The sequence below is a fragment of the Stegodyphus dumicola genome, chromosome 2 (genome assembly GCF_044657685.1).
Source record: "Stegodyphus dumicola isolate Sdum_Otavi_A_Nest chromosome 2, ASM4465768v1".
In the NCBI taxonomy this organism is placed as follows: Eukaryota; Metazoa; Arthropoda; class Arachnida; order Araneae; family Eresidae; genus Stegodyphus; species Stegodyphus dumicola.
Window position 1 is genome coordinate 235,540,325 of NC_140769.1, and position 25,556 is coordinate 235,565,880.

Below are 25,556 nucleotides of genomic sequence, written 5' to 3' on the forward strand. Positions count from 1 at the left end.
ATGTCTTGTTTGTGAAGGATGATTTACAATGCAATCTTCGCATTTATATAGCTTTTTTATCACTGAATTTAATTCAGTTTTGATAGAGTTTATGAGTTCTTTAAAAAGTTCATCATCATCACGTACCATATCCGAACAATTGTTTTTACATTTGATTTGCAACGGTAAAATAATTTAAAAAATACTTTTATATAAAGTATTAGATACATCAGGAATAATTTCTTTCAATTTTTTTAAAATATCACAGTTTACTTTTAAGTATGTAGGTTTTAGTTTAAAAGAATTTTCATCTTGTTTAAAAACTTGTTGAAAAATACACTCACCTTCTTTATTGAAAACTACCAACTCATTATTGCAAATGATGCTGGCACTCGTATAGACAAGATTAAATTCATATATTTTTGAGGAAAATTCTGGCCATGTTGCAGGAGTTATAACAACACCGCGTGTAGTAGGGTATAATATTTTATTTTGTTCCACACATTCACGTAGATGAATGTTCATTCTGTTTTCAAACTGATTTATGGACACAAAATATCCCCAACCAAGAGTCTACTGTGCAATCAACTTCGAACTTTCTTTTTTCTGTTCTCGATTATTCGGCCTGAAGATATTTTCAGGAACAGACTTCATATAGTGGGCAAACCAGTCATCCTCTGGAAGTTCATCCTCATTATCTTCCAAGCGTCGTTTTTTAATTTTCGAAATTTTTATGTTTCGGAATGTGATACTAATTCTAGGATCTTTAACGTCAGGTTGAGAGGGTATTCCGTGCATCCAAAATTGATTCGTTGGGGGTTTCATTACAAGGAGAGTTCCATGAGTTAAGTCCACGCTTCGAGATGTGAAATTTCGCCTGGTAAATACCATTTGACGTTTTGCACCTAAACTGATGATAGGTATATCACTTTCAGGTTCGAGACAAGTTTCATTGTCTTTATGCCTTGAAATTTTCGCCATTCCGTCAGGATAATAGTTCAATAAAGCAAAATTATATTTTTTGCCAGTTATCGTTTCAACATAATCTTTTACATTTAGAAGAGTTTGAGTCCATGGTTCTGCACAAATGCTCGTTCCAGAGAATTCGTAACTAAGTTCTTCATCACCAAAACCGAGTACTTTTCTTCGTGGAACATACTGAGTCCCATTAATTTCAAAACTAATATTTTTGAAATCATAATTTGATAGTTTGACAGTACATACAGAAGTGGAGGAAGATCCTTGATAAGCGCTGCACGTTATCATGATAACGTGAATTCTACAGCGCTTATCAAGGATCTTCCTTCACTTCTGTATGTACTGTCAAACTTGGAATAGCAACAACAACCTTAAGATAATACATTCTTTCGCGTATGATTATCAGAGTTTTAGAAATTTTCCATTACTCTATCATGATAAGTGGATGATGCTTTTAAGATTCTCCTTATGCATATATGTAATATCGAGGTTCAGAATAACAACATTAGGACACTATAACTCTTTCCCACTATCCTATCATGATTATTTTTACACATATGATGCCGGAAAGACTGGCTTCACAAACAAGACATGACAAGAATGTATTACGATAAGTGTTGATGAAATCATTTCGTTAATGAATGTTTTAGATAATTTTTGCTATTTAGGAATGCTACGTATTTCTATATCATTCAGAATTGTCGTTAGATTCAAAAGCGAATATGAGGAATATATGTGATACAGAGTTAAATGTGGAATTATACGAAGAATTTTATTCACGAAATGAAGCTGATATTTTGCTAGATGAACTATCAAATTATGATTTTAAAAATATTAGTTTTGAAATTAATGGGACTCAGTGTGTTCCACGAACAAAAGTACAGTCAACAGTCGTTAATTTGGACACCCATAATCCGGACCTCAAAGCTACAAACTTTCTGCGCATGTGTCGCGTTCACGCATGCGCACAGGCGTTTACGAGAGTGCATAAGACCCTTACAGCTGCGAATATGTTTGTGCGCATGCGCGTTTAATGTGTAACGGAGTTATACGCTAAGCTAAAGTTATCTAATTCAGTTAATGTTGCAGATTGCGTTGTTCCTTAATCTTCGAATTGGATCCGGCTTATTATTTTTTGCAGACTGTTAGAGCAATTTTATAAAAGTAAGCTTGAACTTTCGATTATGTCAAATAGAATTTCCGATATATAGTTACTACAAAGCGAAAGTATGTTTTGAAATCCGAAATCTGTTTATCAATTTCACGCTGCTCTGCGGCAGAGGGGGGGGGCAGAAACGTCATTATTAGATTATGATAGATTAGAAAGATTATGTCAAATAGAATTTCCGATATATATTTACTAATATGTAATTTGTATCTACAAAGCGAAAGTATGTTTTGAAATCCGAAATCTGTTTATCAATTTCACCCTGCCGATTGGAAGTTGATCTGTCAGCACTATCCTTATCTTCAGAGCAGATGTTTTTATTTTATTTGGTTTATAATTCGGTACTAAGTGTAGTATTTCATCTCGATATACTCCGTCTTTGATATGATTTAAATCAAGTTCCTCGTCGTTATAATTCGCTTCCGATAGTGAAGAAAGTGACCCAGAGGTTATTGAAAACGAAAACATTTCGATTGACAAATTAGTCGGTATTCTCAACACAGCAATTATAGGACTTGAACAGCGGAACTTTGTAACTAAACAAGAAATTATGTCTGTTTAATAGAATTAAAGAGAAAGTATTATCACATGAAACGAAGCAACTTACATTGAAGGAAATGTTTAATAAAGTAAACAAATATTATTAAGCTTTTTCTTTTTGTAAATTTTGATACCCTTTAGATCATAATTGTTCTTTATTTCATAAATTACGGTTTCATATTTTTAATTTTGTAATTTCTGCATGCCATCTTACCAGATTTAAACTGATGATCTATAATCCGGAAAAATCGATAATCCGGAATCGCCGAAGTCCCGACGAGTCCGGATTAACGACTTTTGACTACTTGGTTTTGGTGATGAAGGACTTAGTTACGAATTCTCTGGAACGAGCATTTGTGCAGAACCATGGACTCAAACTCTTCTAAATGTAAAAGATTATGTTGAAACGATAACTGGCAAAAAATATAATTTTGCTTTATTGAACAGATTATCCTGACGGAGTGGCGAAAATTTCAACGCATAAAGACAATGAAACTTGTCTCGAACCTGAAAGTGATATACCTATCATCAGTTTAGGTGCAAAACGTCAAATGGTATTTACCAGGCGAAATTTCACATCTCGAAGCGTGGACTTAACTCATGGAACTCTCCTTGTAATGAAACCCCCAACGAATCAATTTTGGATGCACGGAATACCCTCTCAACCTGACGTTAAAGATCCTAGAATTAGTATCACATTCCGAAACATAAAAATTTCGAAAATTAAAAAACGACGCTTGGAAGATAATGAGGATGAACTTCCAGAGGATGACTGGTTTGCCCACTATATGAAGTCTGTTCCTGAAAATATCTTCAGGCCGAATAATCGAGAACAGAAAAAAGAAAGTTCGAAGTTGATTGCACAGTGGACTCTTGGTTGGGGATATTTTGTGTCCATAAATCAGTTTGAAAACAGAATGAACATTCATCTACGTGAATGTGTGGAACAAAATAAAATATTATACCCTACTACACGCGGTGTTGTTATAACTCCTGCAACATGGCCAGAATTTTCCTCAAAAATATATGAATTTAATCTTGTCTATACGAGTGCCAGCATCATTTGCAATAATGAGTTGGTAGTTTTCAATAAAGAAGGTGAGTGTATTTTTCAACAAGTTTTTAAACAAGATGAAAATTCTTTTAAACTAAAACCTACATACTTAAAAGTAAACTGTGATATTTTAAAAAAATTGAAAGAAATTATTCCTGATGTATCTAATACTTTATATAAAAGTATTTTTTAAATTATTTTACCGTTGCAAATCAAATGTAAAAACAATTGTTCGGATATGGTACGTGATGATGATGAACTTTTTAAAGAACTCATAAACTCTATCAAAACTGAATTAAATTCAGTGATAAAAAAGCTATATAAATGCGAAGATTGCATTGTAAATCATCCTTCACAAACAAGACATGATTGCATTATAATAAGTGTTGAGAATAGAATTAAATATATTGGTGAAGATATATTTTTATGTATTAATTTTAAAAATATAAGAGATTCTTTAAGGCAGGAAAAAATGTTTCATTTATTTTGTAATAGGTTTTTTGAATCAATGTTATGAAGATTATAAAAATGCACTAATATAAGTACAGCTATTCTATTTAAATTTCTGTCTTTGGTTGATGTTATGAGTATTTTTTTTCCTTATGTTTTTTTTAATAGAAATATATTGAAATTTTAGTTTTAATTTTAAAGCAAACATGTATATCAAATATCAGTAAATGGATATTGTTGTTAATTTGATATTAACTAATGAAAGAAAATTCTAAGTATATTTTATGTATAATACAGAAACTTGTTCTTTGGAAATAAATAAATGTATTTAAATAGAAAAGCTTCTTGGTGAAATGAATGTATTTTTATTTTTTATAACAATTTTTTTAAGTATTGTATGTTTACAGTGCAGTATATGCTTCAAATGATTCACTCGTGTTGAAAATTTAAGAGTTTATGAAGCGATTATTCGCTGAACTTATGTGATATATTTGCGAGGTTTCTTGAATACGAGTAATCTGAAGAGATATTTGAAATCTCGTGAAAGAAACATCAGATGTAGTGTATGTCCTAAGAAATTTAAGTTTATAGTTTGAAAAGTCGCGAAGCTTCGCGTCTTAGAATTTTGTAGTGAATAATCACAAGTTCTTTTCATGTAAAAAGGATATGAAAACTAATAAGGTTACTTTTAAGAGTAAATCATGATAAAAAATATTTAGTGAGCATAGGAATTTAAAACAATACGAATCTTTACATCGTATTGAATGTTTGGACATTTTTTCAAGTAAAACAGAATTTGAAGAATATCTCAGGAAACTTTTTTTTTTTAAATGTTGCCGGTGTCAAAAGAAACAGAAATATGCTGATGATGATGTTTTGAAACAGCATGATACTTCTCTTCTTATAAATTGCATCCATTGTTTACAAGTGTTTAAAAGAAAAAGTGATCTCTTACACCACATTCGAATGCGACATGATTTGATGTGAATCTTATAAAAACGAAGAAACGTTGACATCGTTAATACATGCAAGTCTTCTAAAATCGCAAGTCTTAATAGTATGTTCGCAATTGAATCGATTTGCTAGAACATAGAAAATGATCATGTCTTAGATGTACTTCTTGAATATATAAAATTGTACTTAGTAGGGAAAAAATGAGTTATGATGTAGTTTTACACTGAGTTATGATATCGGTGTTTGAAATGGTAATCAATAGTTACATTTAAAATCTGTCGTGAGTGTGAAAATGCAGAAATAAAAGAGCTTTGGCGAATTTAATAAACGCGGTTCAATGTGGTTGATGGAAAAATTTGTTCCATGTGAATTAAATAGTGTAAGATATGAACCTCTTTCTCTCAATAGTTAATTATTCAATTGTAAGACAATTAAACTTTAAATATATATGCATATAGTACATGTAATGTTTAATATTACATTGAATTATGTAAATAACTGATGATATATGTATTAACATAGTGAATGTTCGCTTTTATGAAGTTCTAAGCATTACTTTAAATACCATTCATAAAACTTTTATCTCATATATACAAACATGACAATATCTATTGAGTTTTCGTTTATTCTTTGGAATGTATGAAAGTTTAAATATTTTTTAAATTTAATGTAGATTGGAGTAAAATATCTGTATCTTTTTTCATTTCAATCGGTAATATCTGTATGCTGGTAAAGGTACGTATGTTCGTAAGAATTATACTGTGTCACATTTTTGACAATCTTCTTTCATTCATATTAGCTAATAAGAGAATTATTGAAGTTAGTAAAGTAATGAAAATCAACGTTATTGAAAGAAAACTCTAAAAGCATTTACATTTCCAGAAATATATCAAAGTTCCTTTTCTTAAAAACAGCAGGTGTATCGTAGTTTTTATTTCTATTTCATTAAAAGCTGAACTTGTAAAATAAAAATTTTCTATTAGTGTAAGGTAAACAAAAAGAAAATCAACAGACAATCCGTATCATGAATGAAATTCAAGTCTTACATCGGATTAAAAAGAAATATTCTGAATCTAAATGTTTATGCCTATTTAGCACAAAATGTGTTTATTTGTGTTATAAATTTAACTAAAACCATTCTTATAACAGTATGTTGCCTTTAAACTGGGTAAAAGTGTTAAGTATATTTTCTGATGGTATTGATATACTTGTCAAAGAAGTTCTAGAAACCTCAAATGTCGAAAGAGCATATGATAAGAATCTCCTTTCCTATCGCTACGTCAGTTACAGGTTAAGGGGTGGCTTGAATGGATAAAGGTAATGTTTGTGCAAAAATATAGTAGTTCTATTTTGAAATGAGAAATAATTCACTTTTTGTCAATTAAGGAAACTTGTGGTATTATTAAACAGAATGTCAGTGAAAGACATTGCGTTTGCATAGTGAATTATGAAGGTACTGAAAGGTAGTAAAGAAAGTGAATGAAAGAATTAATTTGAACAAATAAGGTAAGGCTATCATTAAAAGAAAAAACTGTTTAAAAGATGTATGTTAGAATTAAAAGTAAGATGTTAAAATTTAAAAAGATGTAACAGAGTAAAACCAAAGAATACTGGTAATTCCCATCTGGAAAACAGTAATTTGAGTACGATATTGAAAAAGTTGGTTTTAAGAATTTCTTTATGCATGTGATGCAAAACAATTGCTAGTTTATCATGAGTGCTGACATAGATGCAATTAGTGCAGGAAAAATAGTAAAATTAGTATAGTTAGTGTCTCTAAAACATGAAAAAATAATAGTGTGAGCAGTGTAAATTCATTTGAAGTACTGAAATATGACATAGACTAAATATCAGAAAATGTAAGAAATATTTTGGTATGTGTGGATGAAACACTGAACGGGGTTGTAAAATTAGAAATGAAAATTATCAACACACTTAAAGGTAATCGGGATTTAAAACTAAACATGATGTTAGAAACTTTGAAAACCATAAAACTATATGAGAAAGAAATACATTTAGACATAAATGGTATTAAACTGTAAAGTTGTGAATGGAAATTTCTGAGTAAAACCTGTAGATGATCTATTATGATCGAGGAATAAAACAAGTATTATAAAAATTGTAAGGAAATATTTGAATATGGAGTAAATGAAAACAATCCATATCGTTAAAATGAATAAAAAGGGATAAAATGTTGGAATTACGAGTGATGAGACAGAAATAAAAACATTATAATAAATAAGTTAAGCTAGAATTAAGAAATATAAACACAGAAGGGAAATCATGAACGTAAGAAAAGCAATTAACAGTCATAGACTTAAGTTTTTTTTAAAAATATTCGGTAATGTAAGGAAGATATTGTTAAACACGTGAAAGAAATTAGAAATTCTGTAGAAAATTTCGTAAAAGAACTAAGATCATGAAAAATAAACGTTTCTTTTTAAATACAATTTCATACCACTAAGTTAAAGTGTGTATAGAATACTAGAATGGTTTAAAAAAAGTAAATGAAGTTAAAATTCAGAATATATTGAACATTATAACGTTAAAAAAAGTGTGAAATTGCATCTAAAATTAAGTAATGTAACAAATAAACAGCACGTGCGGGAACGTTTGTGAAATATAACGTATAAGTTAAAAATCAGGTATTCTGAAATTTATGAAAGGTATGAAAAAAAATAGTATGTGTAAATAAAATATTACAAATAAATTAGAAACGTTAAGTATTAAAAAAAATATGACAGTAAATGAATATGTTATTATGAAACAGAAAACCTGAGAAATAAGTTAAAGTTTCATGAAAAACTAGAAAGGATAAAAGTATCAGAATAAATTGATGAGTCGATTCAAATTCCATTTTCTTAAATAGGCTTTTTTACCTGAATCTGAATGTATCACATCAGCTTAGTGGTTAAAATCTTCAATAGTGGTTAAAATCTTCAAACTACTGAGCTGGTGAGATATTTTGTTTGAGAGTTCAATTCTATATTTTGAATAATAGAACATTTAAAAAAAAAAAAAAAGAAACTTCTAAAATAGATTATTTTCTTTTTTCGTCCCTAGAGGACGCCATGAGCAATTCCTAAATAAATTATTTTCTTTTTTCGTCCCTAGAGGACGCCATGACCCCGTTGCCAATTTAAAAAAACTAACTTTAAATGAAAAGTGAAAAGCAGGAGGTCTACAACTCAACCAGCAGTCTACGAACAACTCAACTCCACCCGTGACCACGCCTCCTAGTGTGATGATGTTGCCTTTCGTCCCGCCCTCTGCGTGACGTCATTGACCACGCCCACACCCCGTGTGGCAGAACCCGTGTTTTTTATCTACTAATATAGAGTAAAGTAAAATAAATATTTTTCTGTTAAAGCCATGCCACACATTTTCAGTGACATATTGGTATATTTTCCCTTATTTCTTTTCCTTTGTTTTGATTGTAGACATTCTTTCTCCAAAACTTTTTCTTTCGTCCAAATTTTTTTGTTTTATAATTTTTTTTTCAGGTTTTTATGTCTCTTTACTAAATTTTATCTTTTTCGTGATTTCTGATGGTTTCATTCTTGAAACAGTCTTTAAAAAATTAAAGAAAGAGAGCAGTCAAAAACATTAAATCAAAACATACACAGGAAAAAAATCAAAACAAATACAGAAAAAAAAGGTAAAAAAAGTTCATCTTAATTTTTTTGGAGGGGGGGGGGAAGGAAAAGATTGAGAGAGATGCTGTTATAATAAATCTGAAAAATACAAAAAAGCATAATTTATTTCCTAGATCTTTGTATTATTGTCACCTGAATTTTGGTTGGATTTAGTGAAATTATAGAAGTCAATAAAATTTAATTGGAAAAGTGCTGTTAACAAATATGAACTAAATTCAGTGTTAATATCATAGAGCTAAAATTTTCAGTGCTATGTTTAAAAAAAATCTGATGTGTACACCACATGGCTTCCTTGTATGGAACATTAAATTATACGCATTTTTTCTTGCATTTCATTTAAACTTATTGGATTGAATTAAATCTACTTCGCCGACAGCGCATAAACCACACTAGAATAAATGTATTCTATAAAATTCACTCTATTTGTTTACCATAGCAACATTCTGGCGCTAGGTTCACTTAACAGTATTATATTTTGTTCATATTATAACTCAGAAAGCACAAAATTTACATCATTTAAAGAATTATCTAATCATTGCCACATGTTCTGTTCAAATACTATAATAAAGCTAGAACGATGTATAAAAGAAATTAAGCAAACAAAACAAAAAAGCAACAGTTTTTCACAGACGATTGAGTATTTCTCATTTAATTAATTCAGTTCTCACTTCGCGAGAAGGCAAAAATACATAAAAACTCAAAATATCTATATTAAAAATTACGAAGTAAATGTTAAACACTTTTTTCCTCAAAAAAATTCCAGAAAGAATTAAGCATGACTTAATTGGCAATAATAAATGAATGTGTTATCTTTGTTGTTGCGAAGCTAAGTTTCTCTAGATTGGCAACAAATCCACTAGTCTCCTGTTTCAAATGTAAACAAGCAACGGCTGCCATCAAAAAAATTATTAGGCTTAGCGGCACTTGAACAACTTTTGATAATTCTAAAAATATTGCATACAGATTTACTAAAGTCATAAAATCCTTAACCGGAAGATAAAAATAACATAATTCAATCATTTTTAAAGCAAAATATGTACAATTTGTACAATATAAGAGTGAAGAAACTGAGATCACTGAGCCGGGTAACAGAGTAGATATATATATAAATATATTTATATATGTTTGGTGCGGCCGATTGCAACCAAAATACGAGATGCACATCTACATGTTATAGCAGTCCTATATACAAAATTTCAACGTTCTGAGGCTACTCGTTTTTGAGTTATGTGAGATACATACGTACGCACATACGTTCGTACAGACGCCACGAAAAATTCTCTTCAGAATTCATTTTAAAGCAGTTTTATAATTTTTTTGGAGGAAAAGAGTCTTTTATTCTGTCCTTACGTACAGATATCTCGCAAAAACATCGTTAAATTGCATTCGATAGCGGTCAAAATGGATATTTTCGTTGAAGTATGCTGCCTGAAACTTTTCGCGATTACAATACTTCCTTTTTACTTTGTACAAGGAAGTAAAAACACCACTTGTCAATTTTTTAAAATTAAACTTGGTACTTTTGCTTAAATTTATGTACAGAATTAAAATATTGGTGCATTGTTTCAGAAAAAGTTTACTTTTTTGTCAAAATAAATATGTTAGAACAATGTTTTAACAGTTTATGTCACACTTTAAGACATGGAAAACACCATTTGTTTATCAGTTTGCCAACCACCGATAGAAGATACAGAACTGTCTTCTTTTTCTTATGTCATATTCATAAATTTAAACTCAAGAGTGTCATTAAGTAATTATTTTCAACTTTAAATTTGTTTATATTTAATTCTAAATATATTAAAAATATGTTTATAATAATAAGCAACCATTTGTTACTCAGAAAGAGTAATTTAAATAAATTAGTGATTGCATGAAACTTGAAGAATGATTAATTTAATTATTTTTTATAAAAATTCTTCATTGGCAACATTGCAGATTAATGGTTAGCGTTTTGATAGCAACTAATTTAGGTAGATTTATTTGTTTGATATTGTTAGCCCAAAGGGCACTAGCCTTTTGTTTTGGCATTTTGTGGTAATTCACTATAAACGGTGTTTCACTTTTCAAATTGTTGCCACCAAATATTATTACATTGTATTATATTTAAGGAAAATAAATAATGAAGAATTTGCATAAATGTATGTTTCTCGCATTGTGATAAAACAATGATAGTTTAGAGCCATCAAATTTTGAATATTTCCACCCAAGTATGGGCATCAGGAAGCCCAAATTTGGAATTTTTTAGTATCTGTTTCATATTTTGTAAAGCATTTATGAGTTTTTGATTAAGAAACTGGATTATTTCAAAGCAGACCAACGGCAATACTGTACCAGGTGGGAGGGGAATTATTTCCAGCACGCGAGACTGTCTACAGGTTTCGTACAGTCCTTAAAAGTCTTTAGGTTTTTTGGAATCGGTTTTTGGTCCTTAAAAGTCCTGAATTTCGGCCAAAGTCGGCAGAAGGTCCTTAATTTTAATCAGCTGAAATTTCTGTCTGTTTTTACAACTAACATTTTGAGTGTGAATTTCCATTTTGAAGGAATATTTTTGGCGATTCACTGACAAATATGGTTATCTTTTGAATGTTTTCATGGATTATAACTTGTTCTTATTTCTATTATATAAATGGTGAAATGTTTCGAAATTATTTCAGTTTTTCTAATGAAGAGCTCTTAAACAACTTTTTGCTTTTGGAGATGTGAATTCTTGTATTAAACAGTTCTAAATTTGGTGACTTATCAATATTTTGGCGATTATAAGATCAGTTTCTATAGAAGATTTTTAAATCCGAGATCTGGGAATATTTCTACGATTTTTTTTTTAAACACTGTAACATTGATAAATTTCATTAAAATAATGGCAATATATTGAAATTATATTTAAAAAATAACATTAAAATAAAACTTTTTTCTTTGGCATTCCTATTATAAAGTTCCATTTTGGTCACTTGTTATACAATATTTTTAATCTGAAAAATAAACAAGGTGTAATGGTAAAAAGCACAATTTACAAAACAGTTCTTAGCAAAAGCGAAATAGCTATGTAATTAATTAAAAATGTCTTCTTTTTAATTTTTTCACGGTAAGAGTGTTTCACGCTAAGAGTTTGTCCCAGAATATGCATCAGTTTTCTCTGTAAAATTAATTTTACTCTTTTTTCCTCTGATTTTTTTTTCTTTCCAAAATGTTTCTGCCGTTACAGAATTGGTAGGGGTAATTTTTTAGGATTTTAGATATTCCAGCTTGAAAAGTTTAGAAGGATTTGAAGGCAAGATTTATAGACTCATAATTCTAGAAGATTCCAGAAAAATTTAACAAAATGAAAATTGTCTCCATGGTATTAATACATAATTTATGTATTTTACAGAAAGTTTGTGATGAATGTTTTTTGGAGAACGTCTGGAAGAACAATGAAAACATAATATTTGAATGTATATGATACTAGAAACTTTTTCTAAACATGTTTATCTTCTCTTTATTTTCTCTAGACACAAGCATGGAAAATATCAAAAATGCTTCTTATCTTATCACATGGACAGGCATTATAGATAGGAATTTTTTCGTTAATAAATTTTATTAATGAAGACATTGAAAACTGACAAATTGAAAGATTCATCTAATATGTCTTAATGCATCATACACAGGGCTGGCGCTAGGCATTTTCCGACCTGATGCAATCTCTTTGGATCCTAAATTCTGCTATCTAGTGCCTTTCCAAAGTCTGTTTCCAAGGCCTGCTCTAAATTAAAAAAATTTTGCCATTGCTAGATTCTGTTGCTCAATGTGTCACTAAATTCTAAAAATTCTGCCACACAGCTGTATAACCGGCCCTTACCATATATATTTGATATTTCTTCTGAATCTTTTTACATTCTAAATGCATTTAGGAATTTTAGAATAAGAGAAATCTTGAATTAAATCCAAAAATTCTAACAATGAAAAGGAAACATATTGAAGAAAGAAACTGAATACATAAAGAGACAAGAAAATTATTCTTCAAACATATATACAGTTATTATTATGTAAATTACTCAGTTGTTTATAATTTTACCCTTTGCTCTAATTTTCTATTTATATTTCCTCACCAGAATGCAATTCACTTAGACAGCCGCTTAAATTAAAATTAAATTATATAGTCCACATTTTCGTTTGAATTTGACTCTTCTTGTTTAATTACATCACCACGAGCTGTAATTGATTTTGTTAGCATAAAAACATGTCTTTATGTTCTAAGTTCTAAGTAAAAGGCTTATTTAAATCTTTGTCTGATTCTGTAGTTATTTTCAGACATAGCGATAATTTGCTTCATGTCTGTTTGGGGGTTTTGGACTATTTAACTTTTACCAGATCAAGTAAACCCTCATAGATACATTGTGGAGAGGTTGACCCGTTAGGAGATAAAACATGCAGAAACCAATGAGAACATTTGTTTGTGTATTGAGACAAATTTCTAATTGTTAGAAAAGATGCTTAAAGAGAAGGATATTGATATAAATTAGCCAAAATGTCTGGGAAGGTTTCAAATTAAAAAGATGCATAAATAATTTGTTGAGTGTTGTTGCTGTTGTTGAGTGTACAGAACACAAATGTTTTGCACCTTTTAATGTGTAATTATCCTAATATCGTTTAAGAATCGATGCCATAAATTACATGTATTTTAAACTGTGAAATGTTATTAGATTGTGATTTTAATAGAGCTTTTTTAATAAAAATTTAATAGTGGCTATATGTAAATCCATTAAAAGTTATGCAACTACCTAATATAATTATTTATGACTAACTGCTTACCCTTAAAAATTATCTCTGCATATTAAAGAGAGTTATTGTCTTTCATTAATGCTTACCATGGTCACAAGATAAAACACAAAAGTGTAAAAATTCGTGTAAAACTTATTCTTCACATCTAATAATACATCAAAATAATACAAAACAAACTTATCACCTCTGGTGCTTTAAGCTGCGTTCAGACGGCGACGTAAAGAGCATAGAGGCATAGTCAGTCATAAGGGCATAAAATACGGGAGTTCCGTTCACACCTGCGAGACGGGGCTCTAAGCTGTGGCCAATGAGAGAAGCTAAATTTGCACATGTGTGGATGTGTCTACACCTTTCGCGTGCTGTTTTCTAGCTCGATTGATTTCCAGTGCTCACTCTCCTTGTTTTCGTTATTTTGTGTCATGGCATTTTCAGCTCAACACAAATTTTTACTGGTTCAATAGAATGCTCTTTTATCTGCCCTTCTTATAAGCCAAGAGGCAACGGAAGAAGGTAAGAAAAGAAGAACGAAATGGTCTAGAGATATTTTTTTGGAAAGACCAATGCTTGGTTGGCACATATTTCTGTGCAAATCAGTATGGAATATTGCTGCATTGTACTGTAGTACTCTCTATACTATAAACATATGCATGCATATTTATATATATAAAACCTTCATCAATTTTTATATATAATTTCTCTTAGGAGAAATACGATATTCTAAATATGCGTAATTAAAAAAAAATCTTGAAGATAAGTGGCAGATAGCCTGTATATAATATTTTTCCATTTTGCAGATGTGAAACAGAAACAGTAGTTACCATACATTATTATTTTTTAAAATTTTCAATCAAAAGGAACATGTTTCTGTGCTTAGCACTCCTTATTCACTGTCACTGTCGATCGCTACAGTAGCTGGCTGCACTACCAGTATCAGTTATCACTAGTACTAGTATCCTACCACTGGTCACCATAACCAGCAACCACAACTAGTACAATACTATGAAACGTACACACAACAGTGTATTTTATGCTCAATCATTAAATACATTTTGCTGCATTGCCAGCTGTTTGTATACATCTATTTCTAATAATTTGCATGTATAAGCCGTACCCCTAAATTTCATATGCTTTTTCTGAAAACAAAAAGCAGTTTACACTCGAGAGACTACAGTACATAGTAAACACTAACTTTTAGGATTTTATGTGGATAATTCTGCAAACTGGTATGTTTACATCATATGAGTAATTCAAATTCAAAACTCTGCTCTGCTGTGAGATGTCATAGATTTCATCCAGGTCATCCAGGTCTCAAGTTTCATCCAGGTCTGTTGTCAGAAGTAATTACTTTTAATGATTTTTCATTTGCTGACAGATTATGACAATTCTTCACTCACTGGCAGACATGCATATTAAAGCACCAAATAGAGTTTAATTCAACATATGCTGCCATTTCTATTTACGACCAATATCTCAAAAGTAATTTCACCTTGACAAATTTTAGATACCCAAGTCTTCAAATAAAACAAAATTATAAACATTCATACCTTATCCAGAAATTTCTACCAGAGAAATAGCATGAATTTAATGATCAAAATTCCATTCAAATGATAGTAATAAAGAATGAATAATAATAACAAATACTATTCATTAAATTATAGTCCATGTGTGCTATTCAGTTTCATTAAAAGTAAATTCCTTTCATGGAAGAAGGTAATTAAAAAACAGAACAGAACATAGACAGAGACAGAACATAGAACATTCTAGACAAAACTGTCTAGACTGTTGACTATTATTTTAAGGATATTTCACTACATTTCTTTTCCTTCTTGGAATTCATAAGAGCATTTTCTCAAAAGATTAATCTTTTATTACTTATACAAAGCTTACACCATTAAATTGACTATTGTGACTATTGTTAAGTAAGTGAAAATATTTTTTTCTTTTTAAAAAAAAAAGTAATATTTTTACTGTAAAAAAAGGGGGGGGCAGATTCTTGATATTGATTTGATGTTTTAGTAAAATTAATTCATGAAGTTTGTTTGAAACGAAAATCAGCATTTGAAGCGAATAGCAATACAATATTTCCAGCTTTTTCAATAAATTTATTCTTAAATACAAAAATAATTAAATAGGAAGAAAATGATAGTATTAATTTTTACAAAAATAATAAACGGAAAGTAATAATAATAATTTACACTGAAAAAAAATTTTTTTTGAAGCATGCATTTTTTAAAGACTTTTCACAATAAAATGAAAAATAATGGATGGGATCAATCATCTACCTGAGCTTAACTTTTGCTTTACGAGTTTCATCCATATTTTTCAATTTATTTCAATTATTATTATTTATTTTTCATTAAAAAAGGCATGTCATCATCGTAGATTTCTTGCGAGATCAACTCCTTATTTCGTTCGGATACGATTACAACTCATTTGGATACGATGTGCTCCATATTAAAAAAAATGTCGCCTTTGATGTGACAGTGAAATCATCTGAAGAAAGCCACTTTGTTTTAGCTTCGCTGTGATTGGTTGATGCTTATCCCAAACTCGGCGTAAAGTTGAAAACTTGGAACCTTGTGCCACGAGTCTTAAACTAGATTATGTGACGTAGCACAGACTGGTTGCCTTGGCAACGCAGCTCAGCTTTAACCACTTATGCCCATTATGCCCTCGTCTGAACACAGCCTTAGAGGCTCATTGGAGCATTAAAGTATATTAACTGAGTTACAACCCCTGAAACTCTACACGACGCTTCAATACTATCTGCATGAGGCAGAGACCAACTAACTTTCAAAACTTGCCAATCATGCCTACATCAGGCCTTTCAGATTTATTCTGATCAGCAGGTCTCTCTCTAGGGAAGCAGCACCGGTGACAACAGCCAGTCTTTTGTTTTGAATCATGCTCATTATGATTTTACTTCTCATTTTAATCTATGCTGCTTGACATAAAATCTGCCTGCTATTTACTAAAGCTCTAGACTAAGCAAGTATGTGACAAAATGAGACATAAAAAAAATCGACATAAAACTGTTAGTAAAACATAAATTAAATGTCACTTATCTTCTTTCAAATATGTCCAATTATTATGAGTGTAAAATATTTAATGCTACTGTATAAATTTCATAAAATTTATTTTATTCTCAAGCTTATTAATAATTATGTTTATTAAGTTACGTTTAATAATAATGCTTCCTACTTATGGATCTATTTTTTTTAGGATGATATTACCAAAGTGAAATTCTGGCATTGATAATATTTTTAATTCAATTTATTCAGTTCTGATTTGCTCATAGGTCTTTAATTTTTTTCATTAATGGTCCTTAAAAGTCCTTAAAGGTACTTAATTTTTGTGTGTGGAAATGTGTACGAACTTTGTGTCTATCAGAAATTCTAAAGATATGCTCATTAAAGTCATTTGCGATACTGCTGTTGAATTGAATTTTATGGTTTAAGTGTAAAGAATATGATAATTAATAAATAAAGGTAACACACAAAACATGAAAAAAATGTGCCTTTAGGCGTAATGTAAAATCTGAAGACTTTCAGATTTTTAAAAAAAATTTTTATTTTATTTATTTACTTTTTGTGTAGTTTTATTAAAATTCTTTTGTCATGTCATATGTACACTAATATTATGGACTACTTTTGAAATTGTATAAAAGTTTTAAAAATATATATATTTAATTTTTATAGAAAGCTTTGGATTTGATGAAAGTTACTGAAACTAAAGGTATTTTGACTTCTGACTTAAGAGATTACCAGGCCCGAATAACTCACAATTATGAAGAAGCCAAAAAAGACAATGATTTCATTTACCATGCACGCATTCCAGACCATAAATCATTGCCACCTATTGGGAAAGCTGCATTGGCAAAACCCATTCTTCCTGGTGAAAAATTGAATCCAAATTCTCAAGGTAAAATCATATAACTCTATTACTGGTATTTTTTTTTTTTTTTCTTTTTATTCCTCTTATGTAAAAGTTTTGTAAGTCTTTAAAAAGTAAAGTTAGTTTATAATTACATGAACCAAATTTGACATTCTCTTAAAATTTTGGAAAAACCACTTAAATTTAGCCACAGTTAATTTATGAATTGTGAGTTTTCCCTGCAGTATTAGGTAATAGTAGTTTATTACCAGAAATCATAAACGAGTTTATTTTCCTCTCTATTAGTGTATAGGTTTAGAAGTGCCCTTTTTTCTTTTTATATTATTCTAAAAACAGTAATAAATGTATTTTTTCATTTATTACTTATTGGAAAATAATAAATGTAATTTAGGTTATCAAAAATTTTAACTTCCTTGTAAATTTTACTAAGTTTTATAATTCATTGAGATGTAGAAATTGATGCACCAAGAAGTTATTCAGTTGAGTCAAAAATTGATAGGTGTGATATGCATGTATAAAAAAAAAAAATGCAAACTGAATGATTTATTCAAGAGAAAGGGCCATGGAAAGTCAGCAGATCACTAAAGTGTTAGTCCACTCTGATATGGTAAGCTGTTATCCAGTGCTTACAAATTTGGTGATTTCTTCTCAAATTATTTTCCGTCTGTGAGGTTTATTCACTGATATTCTTGGATGGTTTGTGGGACTTTCCCACCATTCCCGAAATTTGCTTTGTGGGAGGCAGATTTTGTGAAGCTGACCAAGGCATTGCTTGACAAGCATTAAGACAGTAAAATTACGTGTCATGAATGATTATCTTTTTGAAAAGTGAGCCCTGGATGGTGCCAGAAAAGACTGTCTAGTACGTTTCAGAATTTTATCAACATACATCTATCATAAGGATGCTGTGGGATGATTACCAAAGAAGTCTATCTAGTCTGGGTATCAAAAGGCTAGTACCCCAGATCATAATACTGTATAGCATGCAGCTGTAAGGCGGTCGCGGACACTTAGCCGACGGGACACTTAACCGACACCAGTTAGTTGAGAAGCCATTTAGCCGACAAGGACACTTAGCTGACATGGACACTTAGCTGACAGGGACACTTAGCTGACATGGACACTTAGCCGACAAGACATTTAGCTGAAATGGACACTTAGCCAACAGGACATTTAGCCAACTTGGACACTTAACCAACAGGTCATTTAACTGACATGGACAGTTAGCCAAGAAGACACTTAGCCGACAAGGACACTTAGTTGACAAGACATTTAGCCAACACAGAGGGTTAGCCATCAGGAGCATTTAGCTACAGTACATTTAACTGCCAACACATTAAGCCGATAAAACACATACCCAATAATAAACACAACACATAAACACTAAGCCAACAGTGACGTTTAGCTGACACATACCCAATAATTATTCAAACTTACTATCAATTACAAAATTTCTCAACTTCTCCATAAGTTCAATATTTAAATTATTTTTTCACTAACAGTAAAATTCATTTTTCGATTCTTAAAGATTTCATATGTGCTTTTAATTATTGTGTTAATTTAGCATTGTTTGATATGTATCGCTCTGTTTGGTGTATATTGGCCAAATTAAAAAAGCTCTGAAATTTCTCGTTAGGAAATATGAATTAAATTTCGAAAGGAAAAAAGACTTTTTTTAGCTAAGTACGGCAGTTACTTAATTACATTTTAATATGGGATCTTAAAAACTTATCTGTAAAGCTTCTTCATATAATCAACTGGGTTCTTTTGAACACTTTAACATCATTAATAATTTTTCTTGTTTACTTAATGATAGTAATTTTCCAGTCTCACTCTTCCAAATGCTTTCAAATTTCTAATACCTTTACGTTTCATTACTATTTTACTCATCACATCATGTTACATTCTTTCCCTTACAAAATCGTTTGGCTCCTCCCACTAATGAAATTTCCTTTCCCTGTCATGAAAAATCTGAATAATGCAATAAAAATTGTTATTCTTGAATTATACTTTTTTTATAGAAACATATGGTGGTGAGGGTTAGTTTAGCAAATGTATTTTATTTTGTTATTAAAAACAATTAAAAAAGTGAATTACAGAATCATAACAAAGCATGTCAGTGAACTCTTCATATTTACTTACCTTGGTAATTGAATTGCATAGATTGAAAGATTTCCATGTACTGAATAGTGTTGTTTACAGTAGTTCCATCTTAGATAAATAAGAGTTCATTATAAACAATTTCAGAAGCATTACAAAGAAAAAAAATCCTGTATATCTCTACTTTTATATTGTCATATTGGACTTTTCCCTTACCAAGGAATGTTAGCAAGTTCTAGCTGGTGAGGTTTACTTCAGTTCTGAATCTTTACAAAACTTTCCCTTCTTTAATGCATCTGAAAAATATGCTGTCTTTATCTGCATTATGATCAGATTATTTTAGGATCAAATAATTTCCATGCTGGATTTTCTGCCACGGTATTTAAAACAGTATATTGGTTAATATTACCCATGATCTTCAGTTGAGAATTTTGTAACAAATATCATAGATGATTGCTGCTGTTGCTGCACCAGCAACTACAGTTTAAAATTCGTGAATACTTAGAAAAATTTGTTCTTGCTTTCAGTTAAGACTGTTGTTAGGTGGTAACTTGGGCCATCATTATTTAAACTGTTTCATTATTTTATTCAAGGAGGAGAAAACTCTATAGCTTAATATTTCTACATTGACGTGATAAATTACTTCCAGATTTGGTTAATTTTTGGCAGAATTTGACTTTTACCATTGCTTATGCTGTTGCATTCTGGATTTACACTGCTTGCATTCTACCATCTATCATACAACAGAACTATTTTCTGAGCATACAGCATGCCTGTTGCTGCTTCATGCTTAGATGAGAGAAGAGTGACATAACATAATTTTATGGATTTTTTTTAATAGTTTTATGCAACAAGCTCACTTTGTGGTCAGTTCACAATATTGTTAATTGTATAGTTTATTTTATTATCGTTAGTGCACTTTTTTAGATTATTGCTTCATGTACTGAACCATTCTTACATCATATGCATTTTATATTTTTGTTCTTATTTAAGTAATGTTATAAAATGTTGAAAAGATTTTTGTTTTTTGTTTTTTGTTTTTTGAACTTAAATGCAATTTAAAGCATGGTGAAACTTTTTTTTGGGGGGGGGGGATGGGTGTAATTTCATTATTTGAGAAATGCATTCCAGTAAATTAATTTTCCATTTTTTCTTTTGTTTACCACTTAGATTTATTTAGTGCCTTGCTACCTGTAGCTGTTCAGCAAGCAATGAGTGCTTTTGAACTTAGAAAAATGGAAATAGTGAATGGTGAGAAAGCAAAATTGCAGAGTGAAACTCAAATGCTGAATGGGTTAGTTTGTATTATTTTATATTTCTTATATTAGTGATCATTTCTTAAAAATGGAATACTTTTATGTATTCATTTGGTTATATGCTTCTTCATTCCTACCCATTTGATGCAAAATCGAGTAAAATTGTGTTCGTAGGAAAGGTAGATGCTCGCTTATAATGTAAACCTGCTTTTCTAAAAGTTTTAATTTTATTGAAGGAGCAGTTATTTTAGGTGCTTCTTGTGTAATTTGAAATTGAAAATTTTGATGTGGAGAAGAGAATTAATAAAAAGTATTGAATAATGACAAGAGTACTTTAATATATGCAAGCATTTAATAATAGTTTAATATAAATGGTTAATTGTTTTGCCATATTTTATTGTATTATATTTAATTGCTTTGATTAATAAATATAAGAATTATTTCCATTATTATTGTGCTATTTCACTGGCAGGGCCTGGATTCAGTTTAAAGCTTTTTAAAATTAGGAAGTCTTAATTTAAGTTTGAAAAATCACTTTAATTTTTAGACAGAAAATATTAGTAACTCTTATTTAAAAGAAGAAATATTAAATTTTATAGAAATTTGTTTAGCGTATGTAAATGATTGGTAATAAACCTTATTCTGCTGGATACTCAAAAAAATTTATGCATTTGAAATAAATAACTGAAATGTATATATAGTGTACTAATTGAATTATTATTATTTATGTAAAAATGATATACACATTACAAACAAACTGCTGAGAGTAATTTCGTGTTGCTATTAACCCAGCAGTGTGATAAGATAGGCATCCTGGTCCGTGTTATAGTTTTAGATTTGTTAACTGTTTTCTTAGCTCTCAGTTTTCATGAGATTTTCTCCTTCATCATACATACACAACTATGTTTTGATTGTACTGCATGGATTTTGAGAGAGAGAACACTGGTCTCTTTGAAATGACCATTCAAAATTCACATGTTTTGCTTAAAAAATTTGTTTTCTGTTTTAAATCAAAAATGCAAAAGAACATTTGAAAGGTAGAAGTATTCCATTTGCACTAGCCACTAGGCAAATTAATTTAATTTATTCATGCTTTTAAAAAATTACATTATAATCAACAACTTCATCTGTCAGTGGATCTGAAAATCAAATCTACCTAGCGTACAAGCAGCCCTGTAGTATTCCATTTGCACTAGCCACTAGGCAAATTAATTTAATTTATTCATGTTTTTCAAAAATTAAATTATAATCAACTGAAATTTTGTTTTCTCATAAGTTATAGTAAATAAATGCTTGAAAAATATAGGCTTTAATCTTTTCTTTATTATTATTAGCCAGTAACTTAGGAAAAAAAAATAGCTCTATGGAAGAGATGTAATAAAGATAGTGAAATTTTTATTACACACCAAAGTAATTTTAGAATGCTTTACTTGAGTTTGCTAAATTTTTATTTTTATTTTTTTATGAGAATTTGAGGGTGAGCATTTAATAAATGAACAATTAAATTATATGCAAAAAGACTTTTATTCCCTGTAAAAATTTCAAAACTTTACATCCGATACATTTTTAGATGTTGAAATTTTTAAATCATAAATGTCAGTCTAAAAATCAAGAGATTTATAAAAATTTAAAAATTAAGTTAAAATTTTTATTAAAAATATTTTTCTCCATGTATTTGATGGTGCAAATAGTAAAATTCTTAATTTTTAGATGTTGAAATTTTTAAATCATAAATGTCAGTCTAAAAATCAAGAGATTTATAAAAATTTAAAAATTAAGTTAAAATTTTTATTAAAAATATTTTTCTCCATGTATTTGATGGTGCAAATAGTAAAATTTTGATATTCTTCCTTTGTTTGTTACACAAAGATATATGCAAAAAAATTGTTTAAATATTAAATTTTCAAAAAATTGCTTCACCACATTGCATTTTTATCAACAAAGAGTGTGTGTTCAAAATGTGAACTCTATATCTTTTCAAGGAGTATGTTAAAAATCAATAACAAAATGCACAAGTAAAACAAAACAAAACAAAAAAAAAAAAAAAAAAAAAATCAAAAGTATGAGTGAACAAAATAAAAACTTAGAATAAACTTTATTAGATATGAAGAAAATAAGCTATAAATGTCATCAACTTCTTCACTCTTACGAGTCCTACGTATCAAAAGAAATACAAAAAGAAAGTATTGATGGTGACCCCTGAAATCTGTCATTTGAAATTTAAAATGCACACAAATGTTGTCAGAATGACACTCAGAAAACTGTCAGAAAACTTAATGGAATGTCTTTAGTGTTAATTTTGTTCTTATTCATATTTACTCATATTTGTAAAACACATGATGCTTAAAATTTGTATTCATAGCTTAGAAACATTTCACATCATGGAAACAATTTAAAATTTTGCGTAAATATGACAATAATATATAATGAGTATTTATATAGTTAGTCACTTTCTTAAAGCTTATTAAATTTGTTACTTCATCACTGTGCGGAAATAATTTTAAAACAGAAATATAAATATTATTATGAATAATGTACTTAGTTTTAATTTTTGTGTTTATTCTAAATTACCTGTTTATACTATAAAAATATAACACTATTTTAAATTACCTGTTTATAATATAAAAAATAACATTTAAATAAGAATGTGAGAATGCAAATATTTTGATAAAAAGATTTTATAGGAATTATTTTTACATGTTAGGCTTAACTGCAAAATGCATTTAGGCACAAAGCGACATTCAGAGCTCCAACGTCACAGGCCCAAGGAAAAGGGCAACGGAAGGGAAGAGATTAAAACAGTTTATACAAGAGAAACTTAATGTCAATAAGTTCAAACTCATGTAAAAATACAATAGGACTTTTTATTTTTTAACAGAGTTAATTTCACAAGCAACAACTGCTATCACTGCCAAGCATTTTCCTCTTCTGTATTTTCCACAGAGAGTTTTATTTCACATTGATGGTTTTACAGTAAAAATTTTTCCATCATTCTGCAACAAACAATTTTTTTATAGGCAAGGCCTGGTTACTCCTTAAACCTGTTAGTTACTTTAACACTAAAGACATTCCATTAAGTTTTCTGAGTGTCATTCTGACAACATTTGTGTGCATTTTAAATTTCAAATGACAGATTTCAGGGGTTACCATCAATACTTTCTTTTTGTATTTCTTTTGATATGTAGGACTCGTAAGAGTGAAGAAGTTGATGACATTTATAGCTTATTTTCTTCATATCTAATAAAGTTTATTCTAAGTTTTTATTTTGTTCACTCATACTTTTGATTTTTTTTTTTTTTTTTTTTTGTTTTGTTTTGTTTTACTTGTGCATTTTGTTATTGATTTTTAACATACTCCTTGAAAAGATATAGAGTTCACATTTTGAACACACACTCTTTGTTGATAAAAATGCAATGTGGTGAAGCAATTTTTTGAAAATTTAATATTTAAACAATTTTTTTGCATATATCTTTGTGTAACAAACAAAGGAAGAATATCAAAATTTTACTATTTGCACCATCAAATACATGAAGAAAAATATTTTTAATAAAAATTTTAACTTAATTTTTAAATTTTTATAAATCTCTTGATTTTTAGACTGACATTTATGATTTAAAAATTTCAACATCTAAAAATGTATCGGATGTAAAGTTTTGAAATTTTTACAGGGAATAAAACAGTCTTTTTGCTGTCTTTTAAAACAAGACTGATAAAAAATATTAATTGAGAGACATGTGTTGCAATCTGAAGCAGAGAGACGGGAAAATTTTTTTTTTGAGTTTGTCGTCTTAATGCACTTGAGGATGAACTTTCCCATCTTGGTACATTTCATGACAGATTGGCAATATATGTTTTTTTCATTTTAGCTTCAAGTAAGAGGTTCATTGTAACATTGTTATAACATCCATTATTTTTAAACTGAAAATATTCAGTGATTTTTTTTTTTCATTCTCTGAATGATGTTCAATTATTTTTTTATTTCATTATTTTCTTATAATTTGCTGCTTATATTTTAATGGCTAAACATTTCATTATTGATAACATACAATTGAAACTAAAAAATATAAATTACATTAAAAAGTTTTTTTTATGCAATAAGATTTTATTTAAAATGGCTGTGATAATTAATACATTAAAAGAAGAAAAGTAATTTATCACATACTGTTATGGAAATAATAGATTAATTAATTCTCTTTACATAATTCATACACAATTTTATATTGTGAATAACAAAAGCATGGAGTGCCTAAATAACAAAATCTATTAATTGAATTGCATTATCAAATTTATCATGAACACCGCACACTTTTATTATTCCCACCATAAAATTGTAGATAATTTTTGGAAATAGAATTGTTTAATCTATTATTCCCCTAATGCTATATGGTAAATAATTTTTCTCTTTTTGGTGTGTAAATTATCATATCCATTTTAAATAAAAGCCTATTGTATAAAAACCTTTTTTTTTAAATTTTGTTTTATTTGCAATATATTCTTTTTATTTTGAATATTGTTTTAATTGATATAATTAAATAAACTTATTCTCCTGATTTTAAAAATACACACAATAGTATTTTTTCTATTAGTTGTAATATAGGTTATTTCCATTTTTTGTGTTTTAATAACTGCCCATAGAATAACCATGACTTTAGAATTAACCATGGATGTCATCCTTGATATGCAATCAACTCTTGATTAGCAAGAAAATCAAGAGTTGATTGCATCAATGAATAATGTGATTATATGTTAGTAATGTTATATGTTATTAT

General features: G+C 29.2%; 1 protein-coding gene across 1 annotated transcript in view; it reads left to right on the forward strand.

Moving 5' to 3' along the window:
- Positions 1–25,556, forward strand: part of LOC118179278 (programmed cell death 6-interacting protein-like) — a 117,187-nt gene that overhangs the window by 62,731 nt on the left and 28,900 nt on the right. The window contains exons 8-9 of the mRNA XM_085811905.1: positions 17,236–17,458; positions 20,702–20,825. Coding sequence (XP_085668031.1) covers positions 17,236–17,458; positions 20,702–20,825 — 347 coding nt within the window. The remainder of the gene's footprint in view (positions 1–17,235; positions 17,459–20,701; positions 20,826–25,556) is intronic.